Raw genomic sequence first — 27259 nt, forward strand, 5'->3', positions numbered from 1 at the left:
GTTCCTTAACAAACCCTTTTTTTTTTAGTCTTTACTTTAATAAAATAGAAACAATATTATCTGGTCATACAAATGTCCAGTTTAAAACCTCTAAATTATCACAACAAATCATTTAAAACTCCACATCAAACATTTACCAACATAATTCAATTATTAAATACATCTTTCAATAAAAAAAAAAAAGAAGTTAAATTGCATCTCTCAACCCGGTATAGCTGCTCAACTGAGACTGCATAGGAGTAACAGTGTGCAAGTCTGCTGCGAATGGAGTAAGTGCAGTGGAGATGGAGATGCTCAGACGATATTGTGGAGCATAGCGACAGCCAGAGCGATGAGGGTCAGCGAGGACGAAGAGACGGAGGCAGACGAGCCAAACTCAGCGAAAGGCTCCGTGTTTCTAAGCATCCAGTCCTTCTCCTCATGAAGGCCCTGATTGTCCAGTTCAGCACCCACCAGGCTCCGGATTGTCTCGTAGTATTTATTCAGCCAGTGAAGCTGGTGAGAGAAGAACATTTACTGAATGTTTACTGTTTAATATTCCAGCTGAATTTAATAAGCTTTATTCCAAAGTAACCAAAATTGCTTAACAAGGATAAAACAGAATTTCCTTTTTATTTTAGTGAAGAAATAAATGCACATTATGAAAGTGTTCGCACGTAATGATTCATTTATGCAACACATGATGAACATCCTGTGGTTCCTCAGTTTTCCTCACAGTCAGCCTATTGTCATTACGCAGAAATGTTTAGCGTTATAAATTTTAAAAAATGTATCGTCATTGCTCCTCAGATGAACCACTTTATTTCATTTTGGAGTGTTATGGACTCTGGAAAAGATCATTTTCAGTAAGAAGTCTGTGAAACTGACGACTTAGACTTCCGGCTCTGATGAAATTCAGTTTGCACAACCAGTCAAATGACGTGATCCATTTTTAAAGGACTTACAAAACAATCCTTCCTGTGGCAAAATGCAAAACAATCTACAAAACCATCGATTGGGCAACCATCGATTGCGTGCTGTATGTCTGTGCTGTACACTCCAGTTTTAAGGGGCTTCACAAGAAACTGTACTTAAAACACTGCTGTTCAAAGGTACAGAGCCTTGCTATCTGGCAACATGTGAGAGATTTTGAGACACTGTCATAAAGGTCCACAGAAGGATGAACATGGTGAGCAACAATACTTAGGTAGGCTTTGGATTTAAACGATGCTCAGTTCATACCGTGGGGCCCCGGAAACAATTCAAAATGAGGAAGGCTTTTGGGATGGGTGGGCAAAAACCATTCCTGATTTGAGAACTGCATTAAGAGTGCTGAGAATGACGGTCATGGTGTGAGGATTGACTGCAACATAAAGAAAATAACTCCACAAATAAGTTGTAGGGAAAATGCCTTCATTCTAATACCACAGTTTACTCTATATACTCCAACAATTTCTGCATGCAAGCCTTCATTCAGGGACTACTGGTTAGCTTTGATCTTGTTCCAGTCAGATTTGTGAGGCATAGTGTAGTTACTCATACTGTACTTACCCATTAATAATAATGTTAGCTCACCATATAAACTGAAAAGGGCTACAATTAGTCCCTTTTTACGAATCAATGCAAATCAGACGATTGCAATTACAGAGCAGAATCAGTTTTTAAAAACAAGACTGTTTAGTGTCTGACTCCTGACACCTATTCTGTTTATTATAAACAGCCCCTAAGAATACATATGCAAACAATTCCCTACACTATTACACCATCCCGTGTACTCAATTAGTGATACAAGACAGGACTGATTCATGCATTCATTCAAATGCTGCAGCAAACATTGAGACCAGACAGCATTTGTCTAATCTTCTATTATCCAATGTTGGTGAATCTGTGTGACTTGTAACCTCAGTTTCGTCTCCTGGCAAGCACTCTGTGTGGTCTGCACCTGTAAACCATCTGCTGCAAGGTTCAAAGCGCATTCAGAGATGCTCTTGTGCATATCTTGGTTGTAGTGGTTATATTTTACAATTCTTCTCTAACATCAACAAGACATTTCTAACCAGGGAACTGCTGCTCATGGGATATTTGCTTTAAAGTGCACAAAAATACACTAGATTTAAATAATACCAGGATTTAAACGTTCATGAACTCTACAAAAGTAACATCTGTTTGTGGTTATCAAAAGTTAATGTCATCTTGATTTGAAAAAAGAAAAAAAAAAGCAGCATAACAAGTTCTTACATTTTCCACTTCTAAAGAAGAGCCAAAACACAGAAGTTGATTTCACACGTGGTTTTGTTTTCTTTACAGAGCGTTTTGATCAGTGAACCGTAGACAAACTGCAGCTTAAAGCGTATAATGGGGGATTTTAAGAGGAAACCAGCATTGGTATTGCAGGCAAAAGAGCCTCTGATATGACAGGTTTGTATACCCAAAGGTATTTACAAATTAAAACTAGAAATTAGTTTTGGGGAAGTAAACTCACACCGAGGTGCAGCCGAGCATTCATTTTATGCCTTCACGTCAGCACATATTTGTATCTCATTTTCAGAAATTGGAGGCAAATGTCTTGTAGTTGATTATGCAATGAGATGCAATTTCTTACCTGCTCTGAGCTGAGCAGTGACATGTCAATCAGCTTTCTGTCATATGGAACCAGTGATACAGTGTCAAAGGTCAGGTAGTTATTTCCATACTGAAGGACAGAAAAGAAAATCCACATAACGTTACCTTCACGTTACATTAAAAAAAATGATATAATTCCAGATTATCAATAAGGCACCACTTAATTTTCACCTTTGTCTGAACCGGTACGACCACTGCAACATCTTCAATCCGGATCCCAAAGTCATTCTCCTTATAATATCCAGGTTCTATGAGCAAAATCAAGCGATTTTTCAGGATTTTGACATTTTGCACAGAAAAACTTTACAAAATAAAACTCACCGATAGACGTGAACATGCCGGCTCTGAAGCCAATGTTGTTGCTTTGGAAGCCAACAGGCCCTGGGGATACATTACATTAACTCATGATTAAAATGCAAGTTACGTTACAGAAAAACAAATAAACCTCTCCATGATTTACTCTACAATATATACATTGGAAGCTTGTGAACATCATGCAACCTAAAGTGTATTTTCATGATCATGCTGGTCAGTGGATATCAAGTATTAAAGAGGAATTATCAGAGGTCATTATTCATGAGCCAAAATGTCAGACTTCAGTTTCAGCTTTTTTACTCTTTAACACTGTTAATGTGGTGGAACATACAGCTGAGACTGATGAGAATAGTTTTCTGGAAAGTTAAAGGCGAGCTTTTATGATCTTTGTATCTCTGTCATACATTACTGTCGCTGTGGACATCCATAATATAGTAATCTCAGGCATTTAGCTAAGGCTGTAAGCTGGCCGGGGACCTTTTGTGTGGATTTGCATGCTCTGTCCAGGTACCTGGGCTTCCACCCACAGTCCAAAGACATGCATGTTAGATTAATGTGAATGTGAGTTTGAATGGTTGCCTCTCTGTTTTATGACTGCTGGGACAGGCTCCAGCCAAACTGCAACTCTGATTTGGATAAGTGGAAGAAAGTGGATGGATAAATGGATCAACAGACTCTTGACTGACATTTCAATGTTTTATATATTAAACAGTTGAGAGATGATGAAAATAATTGTTACCTTCAGCCCTATTAGGAATAATTTCCTCCTGATATTGTTAAAAAACAATTAAACACCATTTGGGGCACAGAATGGACCAGCCACTTAAAAATCAGCCCAATTTTATTTATCCTTGACACACTGTATGATTTTATTTATTTATTCATTTTAACTCAGAAGGTGGAGAGAAGTAAGCAAAGCGTGATAACTAAACAAAGTGTTTTAATACCCTCTAGCATCTTTTTTGCGGAGGCTGGAAGGAATAAAAGTAATGCTTTCAGAGGTTTTTTTTTTATCCCACTTTGTCTTCTGCATCTGTAATAATGCAGAAGACAAAGTGGGATAACCGTTAAATTGTTTCAGTTTCAACATGGTTGATTTAGTGGAAGATTTGGTGCCACTTCTCTTTTTTATTAAATTATACGTTTCCTTGAAATTCTTGTACTTTGTGGCTTTTTCGAAGTTTTTGTACACCTGGGACACATTTGACATGGACTCTCATCCACAGATAGATACTTAGTAACTACTACTGGAAAGATTAAATGCATAAACCCTTTCTCTCGCAGTGTAGCCCATTTTCTGAAACCTTTCTGAGATATTGTTGTGATGCATAGATGCAATATACGCACTGAAAAATAAAACAGTGTTCAAAAAACAGCACGCGGCATATTTGGCATCTCAAAGTCATCTCCAAATAAAGGTTCGTACACTCATGAACTCCGAAGTAGTTTCCGACACCGTGACCTGTGCCATGGCCGTAGTTCAGGCCCACCTCCCACAATGCCCGGCGACCCAGCATCTCCATGTTCACACCTGATGATGAACAAAAACCTCCAGTCAGACATCCTGTACCAGACACGCTACATCTACTCACAGCTATGGTCTATGGTGGAGGAAGGGGGCTCTCTAGTGGTGAAACAGAAAGATTTCATTTAAGATGTGTTTATTTTTCATTCCCACCTCTTGTCCCGGAGGGAAAAATGGTTCTGGATATCTCAATGTTTCCCATCAGCACTCGAGTGAAGGCCTCCTGTGAAGCAAGACATGTGGTAAATGATAGGAAACTTGTGTTTTGAACAAAATAATAAGAATTAAAGAATTAGCATATTGAAAAAAATAGAAAGGAGCAAAGTTGATTGATTGCTATATGACTGATTAGACTGATTATAAGGAAATATTAACATATCTTCTCTATCAGTAATACCTTTTGCATTTCTGTGGGCTTTCCCCAGTGAACCGTCCGAGTGATGTCAGTGGTGCCATCTCTGAAAATAGTGAGAGACACGGTGACTCATTTTAAACGCTCGTGACATAAAATGAAACTACAGAAGTGTGTGAAGAGATCATTTTTACTCACAGATACTGGCCACCAGAATCAACCAGGTACATCTCATCAACTGTCAACCTCCGGTTTGTTTCTTTTGTAGGGCTGTAGCACAAAAACAGGAAATGATAGTAGCACTGCTTGCTGGTGTTTTTCAAATGTGTTGAACTATTAGCAAAAGAAAAAAAATGCCTTCATGCAAAAAATCCAAAAACATAATAATGTTATTGTTATTTTGTGATAACCGCAGGGCTCTAAGGCTCAGAAAGATATAATCAGGCTGTTTATAATAAGACCGTGCGGGCCTCATTTTGTGAGGCACAAAAGTTGAGGAAAGAAAAATATTCTCAGTTACTCATCTTTTACAGATTTTCCTCGATGCCTTTTATGCAGGTCTCACATCAGGAAAGTCGTCCTCACGCTTAGTTCTCAAAACATCTCTCACAACACACACTCATTTTTATAAAAGACAAAAAAGTGTCAACACATGCAAAGCCACTCGATCACTTTAACTCTGCAACCAATGACTAAAAACCTTTCAGTCAAATAATTTTATGTTTTCATCAAAACCTTACTGGAACCAGCACCTCTCTCTAAACCACTCGCACCACCTATTTGTGTGATATATGCTTGTGTGTAACCAGGCATTCCTGACACAAGACTGAGAGCATGCATTTCTATTTGCTTCAAATCAAGGGCATCTGCTACTTCTAAGAGTGCTGAGAATGACGGTTATGATGTGAGGATTGAATGCAACATAAAGAAAATAACTCCACAAATAAGTTGTAAGGAAAATGCCTTCATTCTAACACCACAGTTTACTCTATATACTCCAACAATTTCTGCATGCAAGCCTTCATTCAGGGACTACTGGTTAGCTTTGATCTTGTTCCAGTCAGATTTGTGAGGCATAGTGTAGTTACTCATACTGTACTTACCCATTAATAATGTTAGCTCACCATATAAACTGAAAAGGGCTACAATTAGTCCCTTTTTACGAATCAATGCAAATCAGATGATTGCAATTACAGAGCAGAATCAGTTTTTAAAAACAAGACTGTTTAGTGTCTGACTCCTGACACCTATTCTGTTTATTATAAACAGCCCCTAAGAATACATATGCACATTTACACTAAATGGCCACACCTTTGAATATTTGATTTCAGGTGTTTTGAGTCCCATTTCCACAGGTGTATAAAGCCACAGCAGAGCCATGCAGTCTGCTTTACAAACGTGAAACAATGAGTCACTCTAAAGAGTGCGGTTCGATAATAGGATGCCACTGCTGCAACAATGTGTGAAATTTCTTCCCCCCTAGATGTCACACAATCAACTGTAAGGGGTACTACAGTTAACGAACCACCACCACAACCCAGCCACAAAGTAGCAGACCACATAAACTTACAGAGCTAGGTTACAGCTAAGGAACTGTGTGTAGAAGTCACCAACTTACTGCTGACGCGATAATCTCATAGTTTTAAACATTTTCTGTCATCAAAAACTGTGTGAGAGGAGCTTCATGAATGGGCTTCCATTGCTGAGCAGCTGCATACAAGCCTTATACAATCCTGTGTAAGCATCTGGGGTGGAATAAAGCATGATGCTACTGGACAGTGGTGCAGTTGAGTTATGTGGCGTGTCAAGTCATACTTCTCTGTGTGGCAGTCTAATGCCACACCAGGTCAGGGTTTGTTGAATTCTCTGTTTTCAGCTGTGTGGTAACATTTTGAGGAACACCCTTTTCTAGCATGTCTTTGCCTCAGTGCACAAAGCAAGTCCCACAGAGGCATGGTTGGATTAGAACTTGATGGGTCCACACAAAGCTCAACACCGATTGGATGAACTAGAATGGCAATTGTGAGCCAGGACCTCAAAGATACTTTTGTGGATAAATGGGCAAAACTTCCCACAGACAGGTGTAAAGTACAGGTATTCTGTCCACATAGTACAGTGACTCATCTTTTGATGTCAGTCTGAATGCAAAAAAACAAAAATGAGTGTATTGAATGTGTTTGCGTGTTCAGTCTAAGCACTCCAACATTTTTTCAGTTTCTGCATACAAGCCTCATTCAGTTAGTCTTGTTCCAGGAAGATCTGAGGCAGTATTCTGGTGTAATTACTCATACTGTACTATTACTCCAGATTTCCCATAAACTGAAAAGTGCTACACTCAGTCCCTTTTTAACATCAATACAAATCAGACATCAATATCAGTTTTAAAAAGCAAGACTTTTCAATGCACAGTGGTTGAGCAGGTTTAGGCTTACTTGGATACAATCTGTCATTTGGTTTAACTCTAGTTTTATTTATTATTTATTTTTTAATTCACGATTAACAAAACCGCTCATTCTGCTTGACTTGCAAACAGTCTAACACTACGAATCAATCACCATCACCATCAAGGGACTTGCCCACAGTACAGTGAATCTGAATCAGCTTCTGTGACAGTGTTTTTCCTGTACTCGACCCTTAAAAAAACTAAACAAAACACTGAATTAAAATTATAAAGCCACAGTTTACTACAAAATGCTTTGCTGTTTGTCATATCATCTGACTGTAGAGGTTTCTCTCTATAATATTATAACATTCGGGGGGTGGGGCTTGAGATGATGGTTATTGTAGACTGGCACCTTATATAACTGAACGCATTATCAGAACTCGAGTATGTGACATGTGAGCTGAGGACGTTTATAAATAATTTGTAGGAGCTGTAAAATGAAAGGTGATGATTCTGCATGACTGTTTCCAGGAAACGTGTTTCTTGAGTTTGTGACAATCTTAGCTCAACCAGCTTTCAGTACATTCAGTAGTTCTTTTAGGAGTAAAAAGATCCCGTCAAAAAACATGCAAAAAGAAGATTTTGGATGTATATTTAGGATATTCTACCAGAGATTTAGCATGCCAGCAAAAACAAGTTCCTGTTTTGGCTTTAAGTGTTTTTTTTCTCCCCTTCTTTTTTTAAAAAATCCAGTAATGTTATCCTATTTTTACAGCTTTGAGAACTACAGAACATCATGCAAAAATACTAAGGTACAATATTCATTTAATAAATGCCTTGGAAAAGTCATGTTGGTTGTGAAATATTTAAGAAGGTTAAGACTGCTGCGAGTACACCACAACCACCAACAAAAGCGGCAACAAGTTAATGATACCACAAAAATGTTACAATGCTGCCTTGTTGTGGAACTACAGACAATTACAAATCCAGATGCGTAATGTCAGGTTTACGCAATCATATAAGGTCCTAAAGGGACCTATAATTAAATCTTCTGTTACTTTTTTAACCTTAAACTTTTATGCTTTTTAAGGACCTTGTTGTTTAGTTTGTGTTCTTTTTTTTGGTTTGAACATCTTGGGTCATAATGGAAAAGCCTACACTTGAATTCCGATTGATTTTTTATCTTATAATCCATTTAAAAAAAAAGTGCACCAATGAAATCTTGAATATCTGAGCACCTCACAATGATTTAAAAAGATTCAGCAAACATTTAGGTCATTTTTGGCATCCAGCATGATAGTTTACTGTAATCTTCTTTGAATGCATCCTTAAAAATGCAAAAATGAGTATAAAGATGTCGGGATGAAAATTAATCTCACCTGTAATGGGCAAGAGCAGCATTAGGTCCACTTGCAGAAATGGTGGCAAAGCTTGGGCCTCTGCTGTCCTTCTGTTTGCTGGAATGACGTTCACATAATTCTTTAATTATACTGTTACAAATTTGAGTTTGAGTTTCATAATTTCTAAAATTTCTCATCTTTCATGTGTAACAACTCCTTTAAACTTTACATTTTCAAATTAAATAGTTGGCTTCAAATACTTCATGTCAGCCGTCCCTGTTCCCACCCACCTGCGGCACTTGTCGACGTATTCCGCAGCGGTCAGTTCAGTCGCATTCCCCTCTGGCACGGTCTTTTCCAGCCACATCAGGAACTGGATAACAACAATGGCATCCCTCACCTGCACAGAGTCACCGTGACAATGAAAATGATGCAGATTAAAAATGCATATGGCATGTTGAAAGGCACCTTTGAATGGGGTAATGCATTTACTCAGATGTATGTTTACTCAGTATCTCCTTTGGAGGCATTATGCGTGTCTGAGTGGATGACATACGTGAGCATCCCGTAAAATCTGCTGCTCAGTCTCATCTTTCACAGCTTTTGTCGTCAGCACGGGAGAGTAGGAACTTGTCAATAGTTTGTCCTACATGATGCAAAAAAATAATGATTATTAATTATTATTTTTTATTACCCATTTTGTAAAATTCTACATATTTATTAGTAGAAAGGCCTTGTTTAAAAAGGTGGAAACAAGACCCAGGGGTACTTAAACTCAGCCTGACCAGTCATTTTTTCAAATCATGTAATCCACATGGTCTGACTAAAGAACATGGGGATCTTCATAGTGATATGTGATATCAGGGGGGCGTTACTGCACAGAGAATAGTTATTTTTCACATCTGTGAAGGCCCGGTTTGCAGCTGTGTGTGACATGGCTGGAATGATAATTGGCACCTCCTAGTCTGAAGTCATGGTTCTCAATTGGAAAAGGGTGGAGTGGCTTACTCTAGGGTCAGGAACTGGTTGCTCCAAGCGATGGAGTTCAAGTATGTCCGTGACTGACGAAGGAAGTGGTTGTCACTGTTCTGATGGCTCCTGAGTCACTAAATTTAAGGATAGGATCCTGCCTTCACCCTTTGCCACATTAGTTTGAGGTAGCAGCAGAGTGGTTCGAGCGGTCCAGGGAAAGAGCTCAAATGCGATCACCTATCAAAGTGTTCGCAATAAAGCAAACACTTTGTGTGTCGTGTTCTGATAGGGTTTCCCATAGCCCAGGAAGTGCTACACTGGCAACCAACTACTCCAACGCTCCATGTCAGACCCACAGCCCATGCAGCCAATGCAAATAACATGACAAATAATTCTTGCTTAACATGTTCGAGGCCACAGCACTCGCATGTCAGTGCCCTTTGTGCCTCTTTCCCCCCTAAAGACGTATTTTTTGCTTTTCCAAAAGTTTTTAAACAAGGAAGCCTTTTGTGCCTCTCATTGTTAACAGAAGTCCCACTTGAATATATTGGCATCAACCCCCAAAAAAGAGTGCCTGGCAATCCAATGGGGGGTTGACTCTGTTCGTTATTACCTCCTGGGATGCCCATTCACCCTCTGCTCATTCCACGCCCCACTGCAGTGGTTTCATAACATGAAAGATGCCAATGCTTGGATTAACTGCTAGTAACCACCTAGTAGTGGTCCATAGGTTGGGAGGTGCAGATTGCTGGAGCTGACTTCCTTTCTAATTCGTGAGGGGGGCTGTAGGTTAAGCCATACGGCTCCCTGGGTTAATTCAATTTTGCTACGTGGTGGCGGGAAGTGGTTCGTGGCTCTGGCAGTGCCAGGTGAGGACAGCTGACAGCAATGATCTAATCAGGTCCTGAGAACAAGCCCATTCATCTATGTCCTCTGTCATGGATATTTGTTTTTAGTCTGTATCTTTTGATTTATTTGAGCTACTCTACCAAGTCCCGATGTATTAAATAGAGGACATCCTGGGCTTTCCATTGATATCGCATGTGTTGGCCTCTTGGGTGGCCTCTTTTAGCTCCAAAGAGAAAAGAAATCACAAAAAACGTCAATGGGAAGATTTATTTCCCCCTCGGTTCTCAGGAAGATATTTTACGCAGTAGTGCGCTGGTGTGTGGAAAGGAGTCTGAGATGGCTGAGAGTGTGAGAGTGGCTGGAGCTGTCCTGGGAAGGAGCTCAAATGATCATCCATCAAAGAGTGCGCACTAACACATTGTGTGTGAAAACTAGACACTATGTCTGCAGCATTATCTTTCTCATAGCTCAGGAAGTGCTAGTCCTTCCTCAACTTTTTAAAGCTTGAAGTCTGTGGCCATCAACTTTACAATGAGCATAAAGCAATAAACCTTTGCAGTTTTATTTTATAGGTCATCTGTCCAATATTTTCAGTTAAGCACACTGTAAATTTAGAAGGAGCCCTGTCACAGACTATCATCCTATCTGAGCTGTGACAGGTTTGAGCCCTTGACACCATAAGTGTAGGCAGACAAAAAAATAAAAAATAAAATAGATGCATTAGTTTATTTTTTACAGTTTTACTGGGAAAATATGAATCTGTGTTCTCTTCAGTATATTACACATTAGACAAACAGTCATTTGATCCAAAGAATTGATTAGTGCAGCTTTATAATTTACAACAGCTCTTCCATCGAGAACAGCAGTGCAAACAGATTGTTAGACATAAAAAATAAATAAATAAAAAACTATCACGGTGGGCATAATTATGCTGTGCAACACATAAAAGGAAATAAAAGGTCTGCATACCTGTGGTGTAATGACCTCATAAAGAGCGTAGTTTGTGTACTCTGTACCGATCCACACCTTAACCCCAGGCCTGGTCACATAGTTCTTCAGATGATCGAGGATGGTATCATAACCTTTTAGCTGCACACAGAGGGCCCCTTCACAAGAGGCATTCAAGTACACCTTCAACTCTTCAGTCACCCGCTCCACGTGGAGAAAGAGCCTGTTACATGACGTGAAGGGAAATAAATACTGCATATCCTTTTACATAATATATAAACCACTGATAATAGGTTTGCAGCTGGTATTTGTGATGGGAATTATAGGAAATAAGGAAATGCAAAACGATTTTTATTCGGTGAAGTGTAGTGTCTAAAAAAATGAACCTACCAGATCTCATCCATTGTGAGTAGAGTGTAGGAGTAGAAGAAAGGGTTGTACGGGATGTCATTGCCACGCATGTTGAAAAGCCCTAAAAACAAACAAAGAAAACATCTCACTGTCAGCAAGTTCATTTATTTCCTCACTGGGATCAATTTGGGCCATGAAGCGCTCTTTGCATCTATTGTGAGACTTACGCGACTCTCTCTGTGTAGCTGCTATTTCAAAACAGGCTCTAATTCAAGTCGGAGTCACGAACAGTCTTCCGAATGGTACCCTTCCTGTGTTGGTTTGTGGGTAGACTGCCTTTGTATAATTCAGTCTGCAGAAATCTTGCTTATTTCCGATTCAATCACATCATTTAACCTGTGTGGAGTGATGGAGCTGGAGGAGTGATTTTAGGCTGACATATAGAGAAATTGTTTGAATACGTTTCTAAGTGATTTCTTTTTTAATCCTAATATTCTTTATCTTAAAGGATTCTTTTTTTGCAATTACTTTCTTTAAAGTTAACATGTTCATTAGTGGGGTGAAGATTTTGTACCCAGTGGTAGCTTTAGACAGTATAAAAGATGGACATGGCTTCCAGATCGGAAGATGGAAAATAAAGTTTATGTACCTTAAAACTGCATTCTTTTGATTGCCAGCAGGGGGCGATAGCTGACTCTCCTGATGAGGTTTTGTGCTCAGTCACTCATTTTGGGTCATAATTGAGAAACAAGTGGCAAAAATAGCTCATCTGTATTTTATTGTGCTTGTGTCCATTGAAACAGGAAAGAGAGCCACACTGGAGTTCTCCAGAATCAAAAACGTGTTGCCGGCTTACTTTCGACACTGCCTCCATCAGGCAATAGGTGCTCTCTGCAAGTAGACATGCTACCTGAGATCCCAATGGTCTGCCAGTACATTGAGTGATTTGTGGTCATATCACCCAGCCCTAATGGATGGATTACTTGGCTGGTTGTCCATCCAATAAAGGTTACACTGACTTGCTTCATATTGGTACATGTCATGACGTGAAAGACAGGCCCTGGCCCTAGTTTAACTTCAGTTGATATCTGATCAGCCCAATACACCGACAAGTTAAAACTTCTTAGAACTTAAAACTTCTTCACCATTAGTTCATACGGGAAGATTAAGTATTTAAAACACAAAAACTGCTAAAATAAACTATTGTACTTTAGCAATACTTTAAGAACATTAATGGAAGTGAAAAAAGCTTTTTTAGAGTCTACGAATGTGACAGAAAAACAAATACATTTATTTAGCAACAGTAATTATTTATTATTATAGTAATTATTTATTATTATTTATTATTTATTTATCCTTGCTATGTGTCTTTTTTAATATTTGTAGATCCTCTAAAGGTAAGGATATTACTTAAAATGCAATCAAATCATCTTTAGTGAACCCTTATTTTAATCACGATATTAGTAGTGTTTCATAGGTTTTTAAATTAAAGAAATTAATTAATTAGAAATGAGAAAAAAAAGTCAGTTTTCTACTGACTGCTGTGCTGTTACACTGTAGAAAACAAGGCCTGAAGCAAACAAATATGCAGTGCAGCTGCATGTCACTGGTAGGCAGCATGTTGTTACTGGTACTGAACAGTTAGGACCACAAACACATCTAAAACAGATCTGAGACATTTTCAGGTTAATTTATATGCAGCAGCTGAGTAGCTTGTCGGGACAGGATGTTGGGCAAGTAAAAGAGCAATAAGGAAAGCTATTCAGGGGGACTTTAAAATGAACTGATATTTCCTTCTTGTCATGCTGAATAGGGGAATGTAGTTCTGGACATTCAAATAAGCTTGAATCAAATGGGGGGAATTTAAATTCTGCCCTCGTGGTGGTGAAGAGCGTCTAAGACCTGCAATGAATACATTAGAGCAGGATATGTCTCAGGTGCTTTTCTCAGTAATCCAGTTGTAGCTCAATATAAATATGCACCACAATTAACTAAGGCATTTCTGAACGGCATTATAAGATATATAAGATTGCAGTTACTTACAAGCCGTTTCATCCAGCGCTGAAAGCAGGAGGCCCGTGGGCTTGTATGGATTGTCCCCCATCTGAGTTCGTATGTGCTCCACTTTCTCCTGCCAGGTCCTCTCTACAAATATACATATTTAATTTTCATTTGCATCCAGTGAGACACATTTGATGCTAATTTGTCGTACAGTGTGCTTTTGTCCATCCTCGAAGAGTGGCTGTAGCTCAGGAGGTAGAGCAGGCCGTTTGCTAATTGGAAGGTAGATGGTTCAATCTAGAAGATACTAAGCCCACGTCGCTCTCTGATGCATCCACTGGAGTAGGAATATGTTTGAATGTTATATAGAAAGCACTTGCTTGCTACAATTTTAACTTGGACTTGTCTGAGTGCTTTTTGCTCAAAGTGAGTTTGTAGAGAGTAGGGCATGTGAAGAAAAACAACACTTAATTGTTCATACTGGGATTCTAACATTTTCACTTCACAAATAATGTGGTTTAAACAAAACAAATGTTATTATTAGCAAATAATGCCAAAATAGTTCGAACAGAACGTCTTTAACCACAACTCTTGATTATTAACAGTTTAACAGTATTTCATTTTTAGGTCAAACAATCAATACAGATTATCGTCACACTGCTCGTTTACACAGTAAATATCTGGGTGTTTATTACTATGAGAATTTAATCTGTGTGTGTGTGTGTGTGGGGGGGGGGGGGGGGGGGGGGTGGTGTCAAGATGTGACCACATAAACGACTTCCCTAATCCTGCTGGTCTGGAAGTCCAGCAGTTCATCTAAACAAAAGGCACTTAGACTAAAACAGATATACTTGTGTTTGCTATACCATAAATCAGTAAGAGAAGATATAACCTTTCTCCTGATCTTAAGTTGTGTGTGCATGCCAGAGTGCTCTGGGAGGCGCACAGAGTCTCCACAGACTACTACGGATCAAACCTCCATTATTATGCAATCGATAATAAAACCAAGCATATATGAGTGAATATTTCTAAGCATAAATGACAATCAACCATATAAACCTAACAGCTAACCAGATCACCTTCTCTATTAGGAAGTTAATGGCATGCCAGAGTTGTTTTTGCAGTTCCTTCCGCTGCTTGTAAGTGACAAAAATGTCTTGTTAACAGACGTAAAAGACCTGCTAACTTACTGAAATTCTGTCAGAAATTCAAGTCTACTTTGCACAGCATTTGAAATGACTTACACAGAAAGGTGAGAAATTTGTGGAGAGCTGGACAAAGTCAATAAGGACAAATGCAGATGCACTAAACCAGGGTACAGCAACACAAACTGAATCACTGAATGGGGAGAAAAAAAATCCTATCCCATCCAAACAGTTTCCACTGTTTAGAAGAAGTAGACAATTTCTCTTTACAAAATCATCCAGGGGCTTATTGGTCTTTTCAAAACCTTGCGGAATCTAGGCCGAATACCACTGATGGGGTTGCATCCAACACATTGTGACCCATCTGTGGGAGTAACCAGTCTCATGGCGAAAAAGCATCTTTGGTAACTCTAAACAGATCTCAAAAGCAAAGGTTTATGAGGTATTCTGTGCTTTTCAGACATAAAACTTCACTTTATTTCCTATAGCAACTAACTACTATGATCTTAAATCAATAAATTGCTTTCAGTGCTCCACTTGTAGCTCTTAAATGTTTTACTAGAATTGTAGATCAGCAGCACCTGTCTCTATTTGTTAATCTTGCGATAGATTGGTGATCAGTTCAGGGTGTACCCCTCATCATACCCTATGACAGGTGGGAATGCCTCCAGCTCAACCGTGATGCTAAGCTGGAAATACGGAAGAAAATGGATTGATGGATCTTTCAAATATAATGCTTTGGCTACTCCAAGGCCTTTCTAGTAAATAGGTCCTTTACTCTGACGTGCAAGCTTCTCATTACTTAATGGACTTCTTCCAGACAGTTAGCCAAGCAGAAGAACGAGCTTTCATGTCTAAACTATGAGACAATATTTGCATGCTATATGGATTTCTTTTTTGTGCAGCTTGTAGTCACATACAGTCCATTAGGTTTATGGTGCTCTCCATTTATTCAATGTGCCTATTCTGACCATAAACTGGACAATATGCTCATCCAGTCTAAGTTGGTATTTGATCCATCAGCCTATTGTAAAACCATCGACATGCTATTTATGGCTCTGTTTTGCGAGCGGCTTATTGCACTCTGTCCAGTTTGCAGGTATTTATCAGCACACAGATAAAAAGGACCACACACAGGTAGACCAACAGACTGAAAGATGTGTGCTCAGTACAATCGTAAACACACGTTCACATAAAGGAAACCTACGTATGACTCGGTTAGGCAGGCGGGTGAGGTTGTCAGGCGGGACCGACGGTCTTTCCTTCCACACTTTGTCGACCAGGTTCTCTGTGATGGACTTGAGGCTGCGATCGCTCGAGTCCAGATTGATGTTGTAGTCTCCCTGCGTTTCTAATGGAGGAAACTGCAGATGATTACACACGCTGAACCGAATCAATCACAAGTAAACAGTCTGCATGGCGTCTGGAGGCTTTGTCAATAATTTTCCCATCTACTTAGGTGAGCACTTTATTGATGTTAAGCCAGACTGACAGGTGGGGAAGAAACGTGAGACTCACTGAGAGAGAAGAGGAAGGGATCAAAGCCGATCTCGTCACCCTTTGGCACTTCTGAGATAAGCCACTCTGCCACACTGCTGATGGACACTACAGAGCATCACACATGACAGACCGCAGTCAGGTTATTTGAGAAAATGATGCAGAAGGTGGAAAACATTGTAGCAATTTTAAAACCAACTTTTGGGTTTATAAAAGAATATAAAATAAAATGAGCACAAATAATGTTAATCAGAAAATACAGTTTCTATCAATGAAATGATACATTGTAACATTGAAAGCAAACTTTGACCAATCGAACTGGTTCAATGTCGGTGTTAGAAGGGGTTCTTTGGGGTGAAGGTCCATCTAGAAAGCTCACTTGACTTGATGATGATGTTTAAAACACTCTTAAGTTATTGCAGTGCAAATGAATTATGTGGTTAACAGCATTTGCAACAGTGGATGGGCCTATGCAAGTCAGATATTTGGAAATACCCCACTAAAAAGTGGTCAGTTTTTGCAGCTGTTGGGTTTTTTTGTTGCTGTTTTTTTTTAATCCCACCTGAACTTTGAACCTCTGCAGGAATTGTTTTCTGATTTTTTCCTGTAAAGAATAAACTCCTTTCATTGTAATACTTAATATTAGCAAAGCCTTCCTGAATTTGAATTTTAAAGCTGCTTATCCGAAGAGCAGAGGTCAGATCAACATTCAGAGCCATGCATTTAATGTGTTTTCCCGTATTTGCCTGACAGTACTTTTCAGCCTCCCCTACCTCTCTCTGTGTTGCAGCCTAAGAAGCATTTGTTGCTCAGTAATTTCCTAAAACTGTTTCAGCAAATGTTTCCCCAACCAGGAATGCAAATCCTGAGCACTTGCAGCTGTGGATTAATACATACATGGCTGTAATGTAAGTATATTTATTATGTGTATCATATACACAGCAGTAGAGGAAGATATCACATAACCCCACCATAGCCTTTTAAGAAAAGAAGTAATATGAGAAACAGATACAACAATTCATCTGAATGTCTTAGCAGAAGTTGAGACTCAGCAAACCAACAGAGATTTTTCCAATCATCCATTGTCCAATTTTGTGAAGCTGGTGTAAATTGCTGAGCCTCAGTCTCTTGTTCTCAGATCATAGGAGTGAACAGCTGGCGTGATCTTTTGCTACTATAGTTCATCTGCTTCAAGCTTTGATGTGTTTGGTGTGATCAGGACTTTCTGAAATACCAACACAAGCCTGTCTGATACCAACAACGATGCCACACTCAATGTCACTTGAATCAAGTTGTCTTGACCATGCTTGGGTGATTAAAGCCAATGGTGTCATGTTATTGGATGACTAGATATTTTCATTAACGCACTGATGAACAGATGTACCTAATGAAGTGGCTGGTGGTGGGTGAGTGTATGTGGCCCTTTACAGGCCTCTTTTTTCTGCAATCCTTGAATGACATTGGCTGTCATGAAAAGCTATTAAAAAAAGTAATAAGTCCCATTAGTTGGAGTGTCTTAATTTTTGCTTCGGTGTTAAAGATTTTTGTTAATGAGCGATGTTTATTGATATTAAATCTGCTATAATGGTTTTTAAAAAAGGAAACATTTAACTGGAATCGAATGGTTGCTGTGTTGTCATAACAAGTAAGCAAAATAGGACCACTCCTACCATCTTTTTCCAGCTCCCAGTTGCAGTCCATCTGTCTCTCAGCTTGAACCCAGTAGCGGCTATCTGTCCACAGAGCGGCCTTGTTCAGGGTAACTACAGCAGTGCCTGAGGAGAGGCAGGAAAACAGCTGCGTTATAGAGAGGGCAGCAGCAACAGTGAATTACAAATGACTATAAATGTCAGAGTTGACTCAGTGTGTGACTGGACAGCTAATCTGAATTTAAAAGATGTATGTGTGATTGAATGAGAGGGTGAGCAAGAAACAGTGATAACAGTCCGGTAATGTGGTGCGGATATATAATCAGGGTTTACATTATCATTCCACTGTTGCACCCTCACATCACAAATACCCATCAATGAATCTTAATAAAAACCCAGACAATATGGCTTCTCATAATAGAGTTTCACATAGGTTTGATGGAGTGTAATCAGCGCTCTACTGAACTGTCATCTGCTTTCTTATTCTTTCACAGTTAAAGCGTGAAAACAGAGCTCATCATTTCATAGGGAAGTTCCACTGCGAGGGCGAGTGCCTACATTTGAGGACATGCTGTCGTGCAGCAAGTGAAAGCAGGGAAAACAAATGAATGAGGAGCGAGATGTATGGCGAGGATGTGGGATGAAAGCAGAGGAGCTGCGTGACCGAAGATGTCGGGAGTGAGTCATGGGGAGGAGGAGGACGAGACAGAAAAGGATTGTACCTGCAGAACCAGTGAAACCAGTCATGAAGGCCAACCTGGCGTCACGTGGTGCAATGTATTCACTCTAATGGAAAAAAGCATACACAAACTCAAACACAACAAACACACACGAGCTTTAATCTCAGATGACATAATTATGATGGACAGCATGTGTACCAGGTGAGCATCGGTGGCAGGGATAATGTAGGCAGAAATATTCATGGCACGCATTTGCACTCGTAGCTCCTCCAGCTGGAGAGAGGTGTTTACTGCTGTGCTGGGGAGGTACTACAAAACACACACACACACACAGCAAGAGTAAAAATCTTCAGATTGAATAAAAACTCGAGGAGCTGCTGATTCATCCATCTCTGTATTTCCCTCCATAATCATTAACTGCAGTCCATGTGCTGCAATCATTAACTACGTGCACAAAACTCATGCAACATGTCCTGATCTCTGGGATTGGAAGTTTTAGTTAGTGTTTAAGTTGATGTTTAGTTTTTGCTGAGTAAAATCATTTGTTCAATTGTTATTGGTGTGAAAAACAAGCTTCCAGATATTTTGGACCCTGGTTTGGTCTGTTATTCAGCCTGCCTCTACTCCTCCATATGGATCAGTCACATCTTTGACTTCAGCTTTATTTTCAGCTTCCTTTGTGTAATTTTAGCAAAGAAATCAACAGTATCCCCTTATATAGACATTCAGTTGACAAGCTAATCTTACCGGTGGGGTCAAAGAGCAGTTCCTCTCAGTTGATTCTCGTGCAACAGCACCATCAGTGTTTCCTGAAATTGCATGCACACAGAGGTAAAAGACCTTGGAAAAGTGATACAAGTGACTGAATTGAGCTATGCAGGCACGTTTTTGGATTAGTCTAAAGTAATCTTTCCCTTTAAAAGGGGCTTATTGTACCAAATCTATTCGGACAATCTGAAGGTCACAGCAATCTGCAGACCAAAGTGACTCAAGGCTTTGAGGACAAGAGTCAGACTGGACACACAGAGTTTATATCAATCCCATTAACCACAGTTCATCCAGCAAGAGAAGTGCAATCAATCAAGATACTCCATTCTGTCATGTCCAAGTTACTGCTGATCAAAAACCGCTCCGCAGAGTTTATGCAGTCAAATTTTGTGCAAAGAAATACAGACAAGTAAAACCACCCGGCACAGACAGAGGAGAATGCATATACTTCTTTAAATGCAAGTCTTCTTTAAATGGTCTAAGTGCTTAAATCATGCAGTGTATGTACATGCAGACTGTAACTGTCCCTATAACAGCAGCTCCTACATGTGAGCTGTTCGCCACTTGACAGTTTCTGTACTGTAAACAAAGAGAAATATTGATCGCCACAGTGGCTCAATAAAAGTCTTCACACAGAGAGCAGATCCTAATCAAAGAGGGTAAAGAGGAACTTTTTTTTACCTGTTAGTGCTGCAAGATACAGAGCCAGCAGCCAGCTGAAAGAAGGCATCTTGACACTCCGAGCCCTTTGCAAACAGATCCACACACGGAGTGGCTGAGGATCTGATGTTGCATGCAGGGTATGTGTGAAAGTGTGTGGGGGTGTTGCTCGTAAAAGCATTACTGCCCTCTCTCTCTCTCTCTCGCTCCCTCTCTCTCCTCCTCCACTGTCACCACTCATTATCTCCCTGATAGGAATCCTGTGTGGTGGCACTGGAAGTGAATCTTAGTACTTGGAAAAATTCCTGACCAAAAATATGCATCCATCCATGAAAAACACCCACCTGTTTGTTTTGTGGGGTTTTTTTTGTTTCCCTTGCATCTGACTCAACAGTTTTGATTGTATTATGATGTAATTCAGTGGCTGTGGGTTAGAAATTCCCACTTTTGTGCATTTTTGAACACTACTGATATTGTTATTGTGTATATAAGAAGAGAGAAGCAGTCTTACACTGAACAACATGGATAAAGCTGCTTATATTCTGTGACTGTGTGATTGGAGAGTATTTGTCAGGTGGAAGGCAAGAACAGGACCCAAACACAGGACTTCCTGGTTAGAGGCAGTGAATTTATTTACAGTGAGAAGTGAAGGGTAAAAAATAAACAGTTCAAAAAAGTCGTGGCTCAGTTTGTGGTTACTCAATCTGCAATCTGGGGTTCGGGCCACTCCACCACAGCCTTAATCTCGGCCATCTCCGCCCGGAGCTGCTCCTGTTCTACAATGAAACCAACAAATGTGGAACTTGCATTTCTCACCTTTTACAAACAGAGGTTTCTCTAGTAGCCACTGAAGAACAAGGCAAACAGGATTCTCATGACCGGACAGGGTCTTCGGAAACATCAGAAAGTTGCCAAGGTAAATAAAAACAAAGTGATTCATGAAGTCCCTCAAAATGTCGTTCACCGGAGCCTGGAAAACCTCCGCAACCAGATGGTAAGCAACCAGATGGTAAGCAACCAGATGGTACGCGTTGCAAAGCTCAAGTTTGGTGAAAATGGTGTCCCCTGCAGTAACTCCAAGGCTGAGGACAACAGGGCAGAGGGTACTTATTTTTAACTGTGATTTTGTTTAGTAAGCGGAAGTCGATACAAGTATATACAAAGTGTCTGTACACTTTCTTTTCCACAAAGAGTGAAAAGAACAGTGAGACTTGAAAAGCAAACTGTTCCAAAGTCGTGACTCTGTTCGTGGTTACTCCTGACTCCTGTGCAGTGCTCTTGGTCAGTGGTATGTGGTGAAATCCCACACACAATATTTACAGGTGTGCTCTGCTCCCGCCAAACTTTCTTTCCCAGGTTCCTAACAAAACAAGATGTGACGATTAGATTAACGTTTCTCCAGGACGAGGGATAAAGACACCTCAGAGCCGGGGCTGTGCTGACGATGTCACTCCAGCGTCAACTGAAGTCCAGCCACTCTGTTAGACTGCTGACGAGGATCATCAGCTGCAGCTCGTGAATCTTGATTGGTGGAAGATATGGCTGGCTTCAGCGAGGGAACTCCTTAGGCCTGGTGTTGCCTGTAAACCAGCACACAGGCCACACACACTCACACACACATACCCACATAGAAGGAAGCAGGGGACTGGGAGAGAACATAACAAAAATAGATCGACCGGCGAGGACTGACGTACCATGACAGTATTTATCGGAGGACAGATAATAAAGACATGCGGTCGTGTTTGTGTCTGCACACCAAGACTACTTGTAATTCTGCAGAGATTCCCATAAAAATCAAACAAAAAAAACCCCTTTGGTATTCTTAAATCGTTGAACTCATGCCAAACAGATAATACCACTTAGCTGAAAGGAGGAGGAAGAAGAGGAAGGTAAAAGGAGCAGGGAAATGTATGAGGAGAATAATTACAGCAGCAATACATTAGGTTGTCTTCGAATATCTTTCTAGCTTCTCAATTTTTTTTAAATATTTCATTTTCATTTTGAAGAGATAGTTTGATATTTATGCAAAGACATAAATTGGCTTTCTTGTTGTGAGTTATGTAATATAATCAAATTAAAGCCACAGGGAAACAGATGGTGTGTTTGTAAATGAAGGTACCATCTAAATTCACCTATCAACACTTGGATAGCTCACTAATTAACATACGTTTCATTTGATGAAGCTGCACAAAAGCTGAAATTGAAAGGGGGATTATTTTTTAGGGGTTGAGCACATTGACTTTCTTGGGTCTTGCAGTCGAGAGGATGTTTCCTTTGGACAGAGCCTGGCCACATGTGTCCCTCCGGTCTGTCTTTAGGACAAACTAAAATATGTTCAGGATACATGAATAAAAGATGGATGCAGCATCTGTTTCTGGAAGTGCCTTAACCCTGTATTGTTTTGAATCGACATCAAAGGTAACGTCTGTGGTTTCAGTAAAAAATCAGACTGTAAGAAGATGAAGTAAACTTCATGACCACAGAAAATGCCATCGTAATGGGTTTACATTGTGAATTTGTCACTGGAGGCCGGTACATGGATGTGGATCCAAATACAGACACCAAGTGGAACACCGATAAGATTTAAACAAGCTTTGTTGTGAACACAGATTAGAAATGGCAAGATGAGGGCACATAGTGGGGAGTCTCTATCAGGGAGGCACTGGAACAGCGAGAGCTAGGTCAGGTTATGAGAGTGAGGAGTTAATGCAGGGAGGAGAGAGGAATACTGATTCTGCAGGCTTGCAGGCGGAGGTTGTGAGGCTCTGAGGAGGGCAGCCGAGTGAGCATTCGAGAGGTGAGTGAGTGACTCTTGTTCCAACCTTGTTTTCCTCATAATACAGAAGAGATGACAGGCAGGGGGACAAGCAGGTAAAAGCAGTTTTAATTCCAGTGAGTGGGTTGCAGAGAGGTGTGGAGAATCTTGCCAAGGAGACCAGGTTATTGAGCTGCAGGGGAGTAAAGCAGTGATATCATGAAGAAACTGGAGGCACAAGGAAATCAAGGTAAGTACAGAGCATGAACACGAAAACAAGTAGCAATGAAAACCACCACGAGTTAGCTGACAAACTGGTGGAGAATAGAAGACTGCGCTGGTCTTAAATACAGCCTTTCTGATTGTCGCCAATGGATGAGAGGTAAGTAGGGCAGTTGAGGGAACAGGGCTCCGCCCAGAAGGCGGTCAGAGGTAGACACAGGAAGGCAGTGGAAGCCAGACGCTCCCTCTGATCCTGACAGAATTACTGTTTTCTGCCTTAATTAGAAAGAAAGTTTTTACTGCTCAGTACACCATTAATGCTTCCATAGAAAGTAAGGACATGCCTTTTGGAAGGACTTGCCAGAAGAAAGCCTCTTCTGTCTAAAATAAATATGGCAAAGTTGCATCTGGATAAACAACAAGACCTCTAGAACAATGTCTGTTGGATAAACAAGGCCAAAGTGGAGATGTTTGAATGTTTGATGAAAACCAGACAAAGCAATAACATTTCATACCAAGGAGAGAGGAGTTTGGCTTGTTTTGCAGCCACATTACTTCAGCACCTTGCATTCACTGAGTTGACCATGAACAGATCTGTATACCAAAGTATTCAAATCTGAGGTCATCTTTCCAGCAGCTAAAGCTTGCCTAGAAGTAGGACATTAAACAGGAAAATGATCCCAAGCATACTCATAAATCTGCAACAGAGGGTGTTAAAATGACCCAGTCATTGGGTCACACATTGGTTTGTATATGTGCAATTTGCTAATAATTTAGCACTGAAATGTAGACAAACCCATTAATAATGGCATGACTGTCATTTCTACCAGCTGTGCAGCAGGTTCAAGTGCATGCTATTCAAGATGAGGAAGGCTGATATATTTTTTTCAACAGGCTGTCAGTGTGAAAGTAATGTATTCATTTGATAGAGTGAAAGGTTTCTTTACATTGTCTTTTTGAACATTTTTTATCACCTCGGGTTGTCAACAAATCCAATTCTGTTATTTTTGCATAGTTTAACACACAGACAAGCACACACATTGGACTGTTTATCAGAAACATACTGCTGTAAACCAAACCGTTATTGACTCACTGAATGAGAAACTAAAATCGTGTGTTTCTTGGCCATCCAACAATTACCACACCTTTGGAAGGATTGTCATGTTGACAGAAGGACTCTGGCATTCATGAGATATGGGGGTAGTCAGTACACAACGCAATAACATAGTGCTTCACTGCCCACTGTTACTGATTGTTTAACAAGCCAATGCCATGATTTACTGACACTATAACTACCTGATGTGAATATATTTTTGAGATGCAACACCTCTATGGTGCTCTGGGATCCATTAGCTTTGAACATGACTTCAAAACCTGACAGACATTCAGAGCACAGTGTGCTGGAATAAGAAAAAGCCTATGATATAACACTGGGTAATGTAAAGGGATCACAGAGTGTCTCTTAGGCTGGAACATCAGAGAATATGAAAGCAAAGGTTCCTGTGATTTTAATGAATAGCTAGCTGCTCCAAGGTTACAAAGCTGTGCTTGATGAGTCGAAGGTATACGGTTTAATAGGGCAACACAGCTGTGTAGTGATCAGCACTGTTGCATTTGTGTAGCCTGTGATCCTGAACTTGATGAGCACTTAGATGGAGGTTTACCTAATGCAGTAATAAAGTTAGTACTACACCTTATCAGCTGGGACCTCATTTCACCATCAGAACTGCCTTAATTCTTCACAGCATGCATTTGACAGGGTGATGGGAACATTCCTCAGAGATGTTGCTCCATGTTGAAATGATAGTATCACACTGTTCCTGCAGATATGTTGGCTGCACATCCATGATATGAATCTCCCATTCCACCACATTCAGTGGGTGGTCTATTGGATTGAGATCTTGTGACTCTTGAGGCCATTTCAGTACAATGAACTCATTGTGATGTTCAGGAAAACAGAAGTTTTGAGCTTTTGTCAGGGGCCGAGCTGGCTGTACCAAAATTCGGGACTCAAATGCAGACTCGCTTTACTTTGTACAAGAACTTCATTGAGAAAAAAGGATTAGAAGCACCAGGGGTTCATTAGGGGTCAGAAGAGCAGGGTTACTTTGATTCCTGGGCGGAGTATACTGAAAACAGGAAAATAAGCTTAGTGCTGAAAAAAATCAAGATAACAACAACATCAGGGAGTCACTTTACCACTGGAAGGTAGCAGACAATCTGGTGACAAGTGGAGGCGCTTAATTGCATCTTGATGGAGCACAGGTGTGTTTGGCAAGAGCTGGATGCTGGCTCTGCCCCAAAGAGAGGAGAACCCAGCTCAATCTGGACTCAGAGGCAGGTAAAAACACACTCCAAACATCACAACGACCCAGACTATGACAGCTTTGTAATCCTGCTGAAGGCACCCATCAGAAGATGCATAAACTCTAAATTGACTTACATGGTCAGCAAAACAGAATTAGGCAAACTCAGCTGATATGGTGCAAAGTGTTCCAAGAAAATTTCCCCTACACCATTAAACCAACCTGAACGCCAAATACTGATGCCACCAAAGACTGTGGCAGAAAATCGTCTGTCAGGCAACATCTTCTATTCTGCAATTTTGGTGAACCTGTGTAAATTATAGCCTCAGTTTCTAGTTCTCAGTTGACAGGGATGGCAGCTGGTGTGGTCTTCTGCTGCTGTAGCCTGTCTGCTTCAAAGCTTAATGCGTTGTGCATTCAGAGATGCTCTTCTACAAATCTTGATTGTAATGAGTAGTTATTTAATTTATTGTTGCCTTCCTATCAACTCAAAACAACATCAATGTCTGACCTCTGACATCAACAAGGCAATATCACCCACAGAGCTGCTGCTCCCTGGATAATTCTCAGTAAACGATGGTTTCTGGTTGTGAGGGCAAATCCCAGCAGATCAGCAATTTCTTTGGCAGGCTAGTCTTGAACATGTCTGCATGCCTACGTTTACTGAGATGGGTGATATTTAGGTTTGACATTTACTACAGGTTTAACAAATGAAAAGTGGCTGGTCAGTATATATATTATTGGCTTTCTTGGCTGTTTAGTGTGATCTTGCTTTATGTTGATATTTTCTGCTTTCGCTTGTGCGTCAAAATAGCCAAACAAACTCTGTTTTTGAAGGTGCTATATGAATAAATGTATTATTATAATTCATGCACAACATTTAATGTGTACACAAATACATCCAATGTGTAGATATTTCAGTGAAAGACACTCATGTAAACCTGCCGACAGTGTAGGAGGGAAGTTGAAAATATTTGTTTTGTGAGTCAGTCTTGTTCTCATCATGGCTAAAGCAACAAGCAGTTTCTCTGCTAAAAAAATAAATGAAACTAAAGCCAATAAACATGGATTGCATGAATGCTGCTTATGTGCTACTTCAACATTAAGAGATGTATTCTAAAACACTTCTTCAGCTGAGAATCAGAGAGGAGAAACACACAGTTTTCTTGCTAGCAAGGGCAGCCACCAGAGCGCTCGCACAAGAGTGAGGCTCAGAGACTCGCAACTCTGAGACTGCCCTGGTCTTTATTTATACTTCGGTGGGCGTTTGTTCCTTACATTGGAATGTGGAGGTGTACATGTATGTGTGTGTGTGTGTGTGTGTGTGTCAGAGTGTGACCCCATAACCGACTTCCCTTAACCTGCTGGTCTGGGTGTGAACGCCAGAGCACTCTGGAATGCACGCAAAGCTTTTGCAGACTATTAAGGATCGCACATCCTATCACTACCATATATAAACTTATATTATTAAAAGATTATACTGACTACTAAGTACAATTTTCTATTGACAGTATTTTTTAAATCCATTGTGAAAAACGAGTCTTTCCGACTCTATTACAATTAAATGTCACACTCAAAGCATCTTGTCTAGTATTTTTAGATCGTGTGACCCAGAAATTAGGTTGGACGTCTTATTATCTGATCCAGTGAAGAGCCATGAAAACCGTCTGATTATAATCAGTGTAAAAGCCTGAGTTGGTATTCAAGGATGTTTGTGAGGGTTTTTCAATCAAATTACACACCACTCAGTGTAGCTCTTGTTTAACATCCCATACTGACAAAAAACACAAAAACTGAATCTTTCATTGTAATATGAGGAAGACAGAGGACGATATGTATTTATTGCATTTAATATTATGACATAAGCTCGACTGACTTTGACAATGACGTGACAGAGATCAGCCTGAAGGGCTTGAGCAGCTCCACATTAGTGTTTCTGG

General features: G+C 40.1%; 1 protein-coding gene and 1 long non-coding RNA gene across 3 annotated transcripts; one reads left to right on the top strand and one right to left on the bottom strand.

Moving 5' to 3' along the window:
• Window positions 1-5: 5 nt before the first annotated feature.
• xpnpep2 (X-prolyl aminopeptidase (aminopeptidase P) 2, membrane-bound) lies at window positions 6-21115 on the bottom strand. 2 transcript variants are annotated; one of them, XM_026145704.2, is made up of 21 exons: window positions 20853-21115; window positions 19356-19417; window positions 18807-18917; window positions 18651-18714; window positions 17950-18054; window positions 16301-16387; window positions 15990-16133; window positions 13680-13781; window positions 11676-11757; window positions 11307-11508; window positions 9073-9162; window positions 8807-8916; window positions 8556-8633; window positions 4992-5063; window positions 4839-4899; window positions 4595-4664; window positions 4343-4447; window positions 2923-2982; window positions 2773-2849; window positions 2582-2671; window positions 6-495 (listed from the first exon to the last, which is right to left on the bottom strand). In XM_026145704.2, the coding sequence occupies exons 1-21, from the start codon at window positions 20974-20976 to the stop codon at window positions 295-297; spliced, it is 2097 nt and encodes a 698-aa protein (XP_026001489.2). In that variant the 5' UTR covers window positions 20977-21115; the 3' UTR covers window positions 6-294. The 2 variants fall into 2 exon arrangements, with proteins under 2 accessions (XP_026001489.2, XP_026001481.2); XM_026145696.2 differs by lacking the exon at window positions 20853-21115 and adding an exon at window positions 20058-20227.
• Window positions 20818-21500, top strand: LOC145431943 (uncharacterized). Its single transcript, XR_013912277.1, has 2 exons — window positions 20818-20952; window positions 21393-21500. It is a non-coding gene; the product is annotated as an uncharacterized LOC145431943 (long non-coding RNA).
• The last annotated feature ends 5759 nt before the right edge of the window (window positions 21501-27259 follow it).

The sequence above is a fragment of the Astatotilapia calliptera genome, chromosome 2 (genome assembly GCF_964374335.1).
Source record: "Astatotilapia calliptera chromosome 2, fAstCal68.1, whole genome shotgun sequence".
Classification (NCBI taxonomy): domain Eukaryota; kingdom Metazoa; phylum Chordata; class Actinopteri; order Cichliformes; family Cichlidae; genus Astatotilapia; species Astatotilapia calliptera.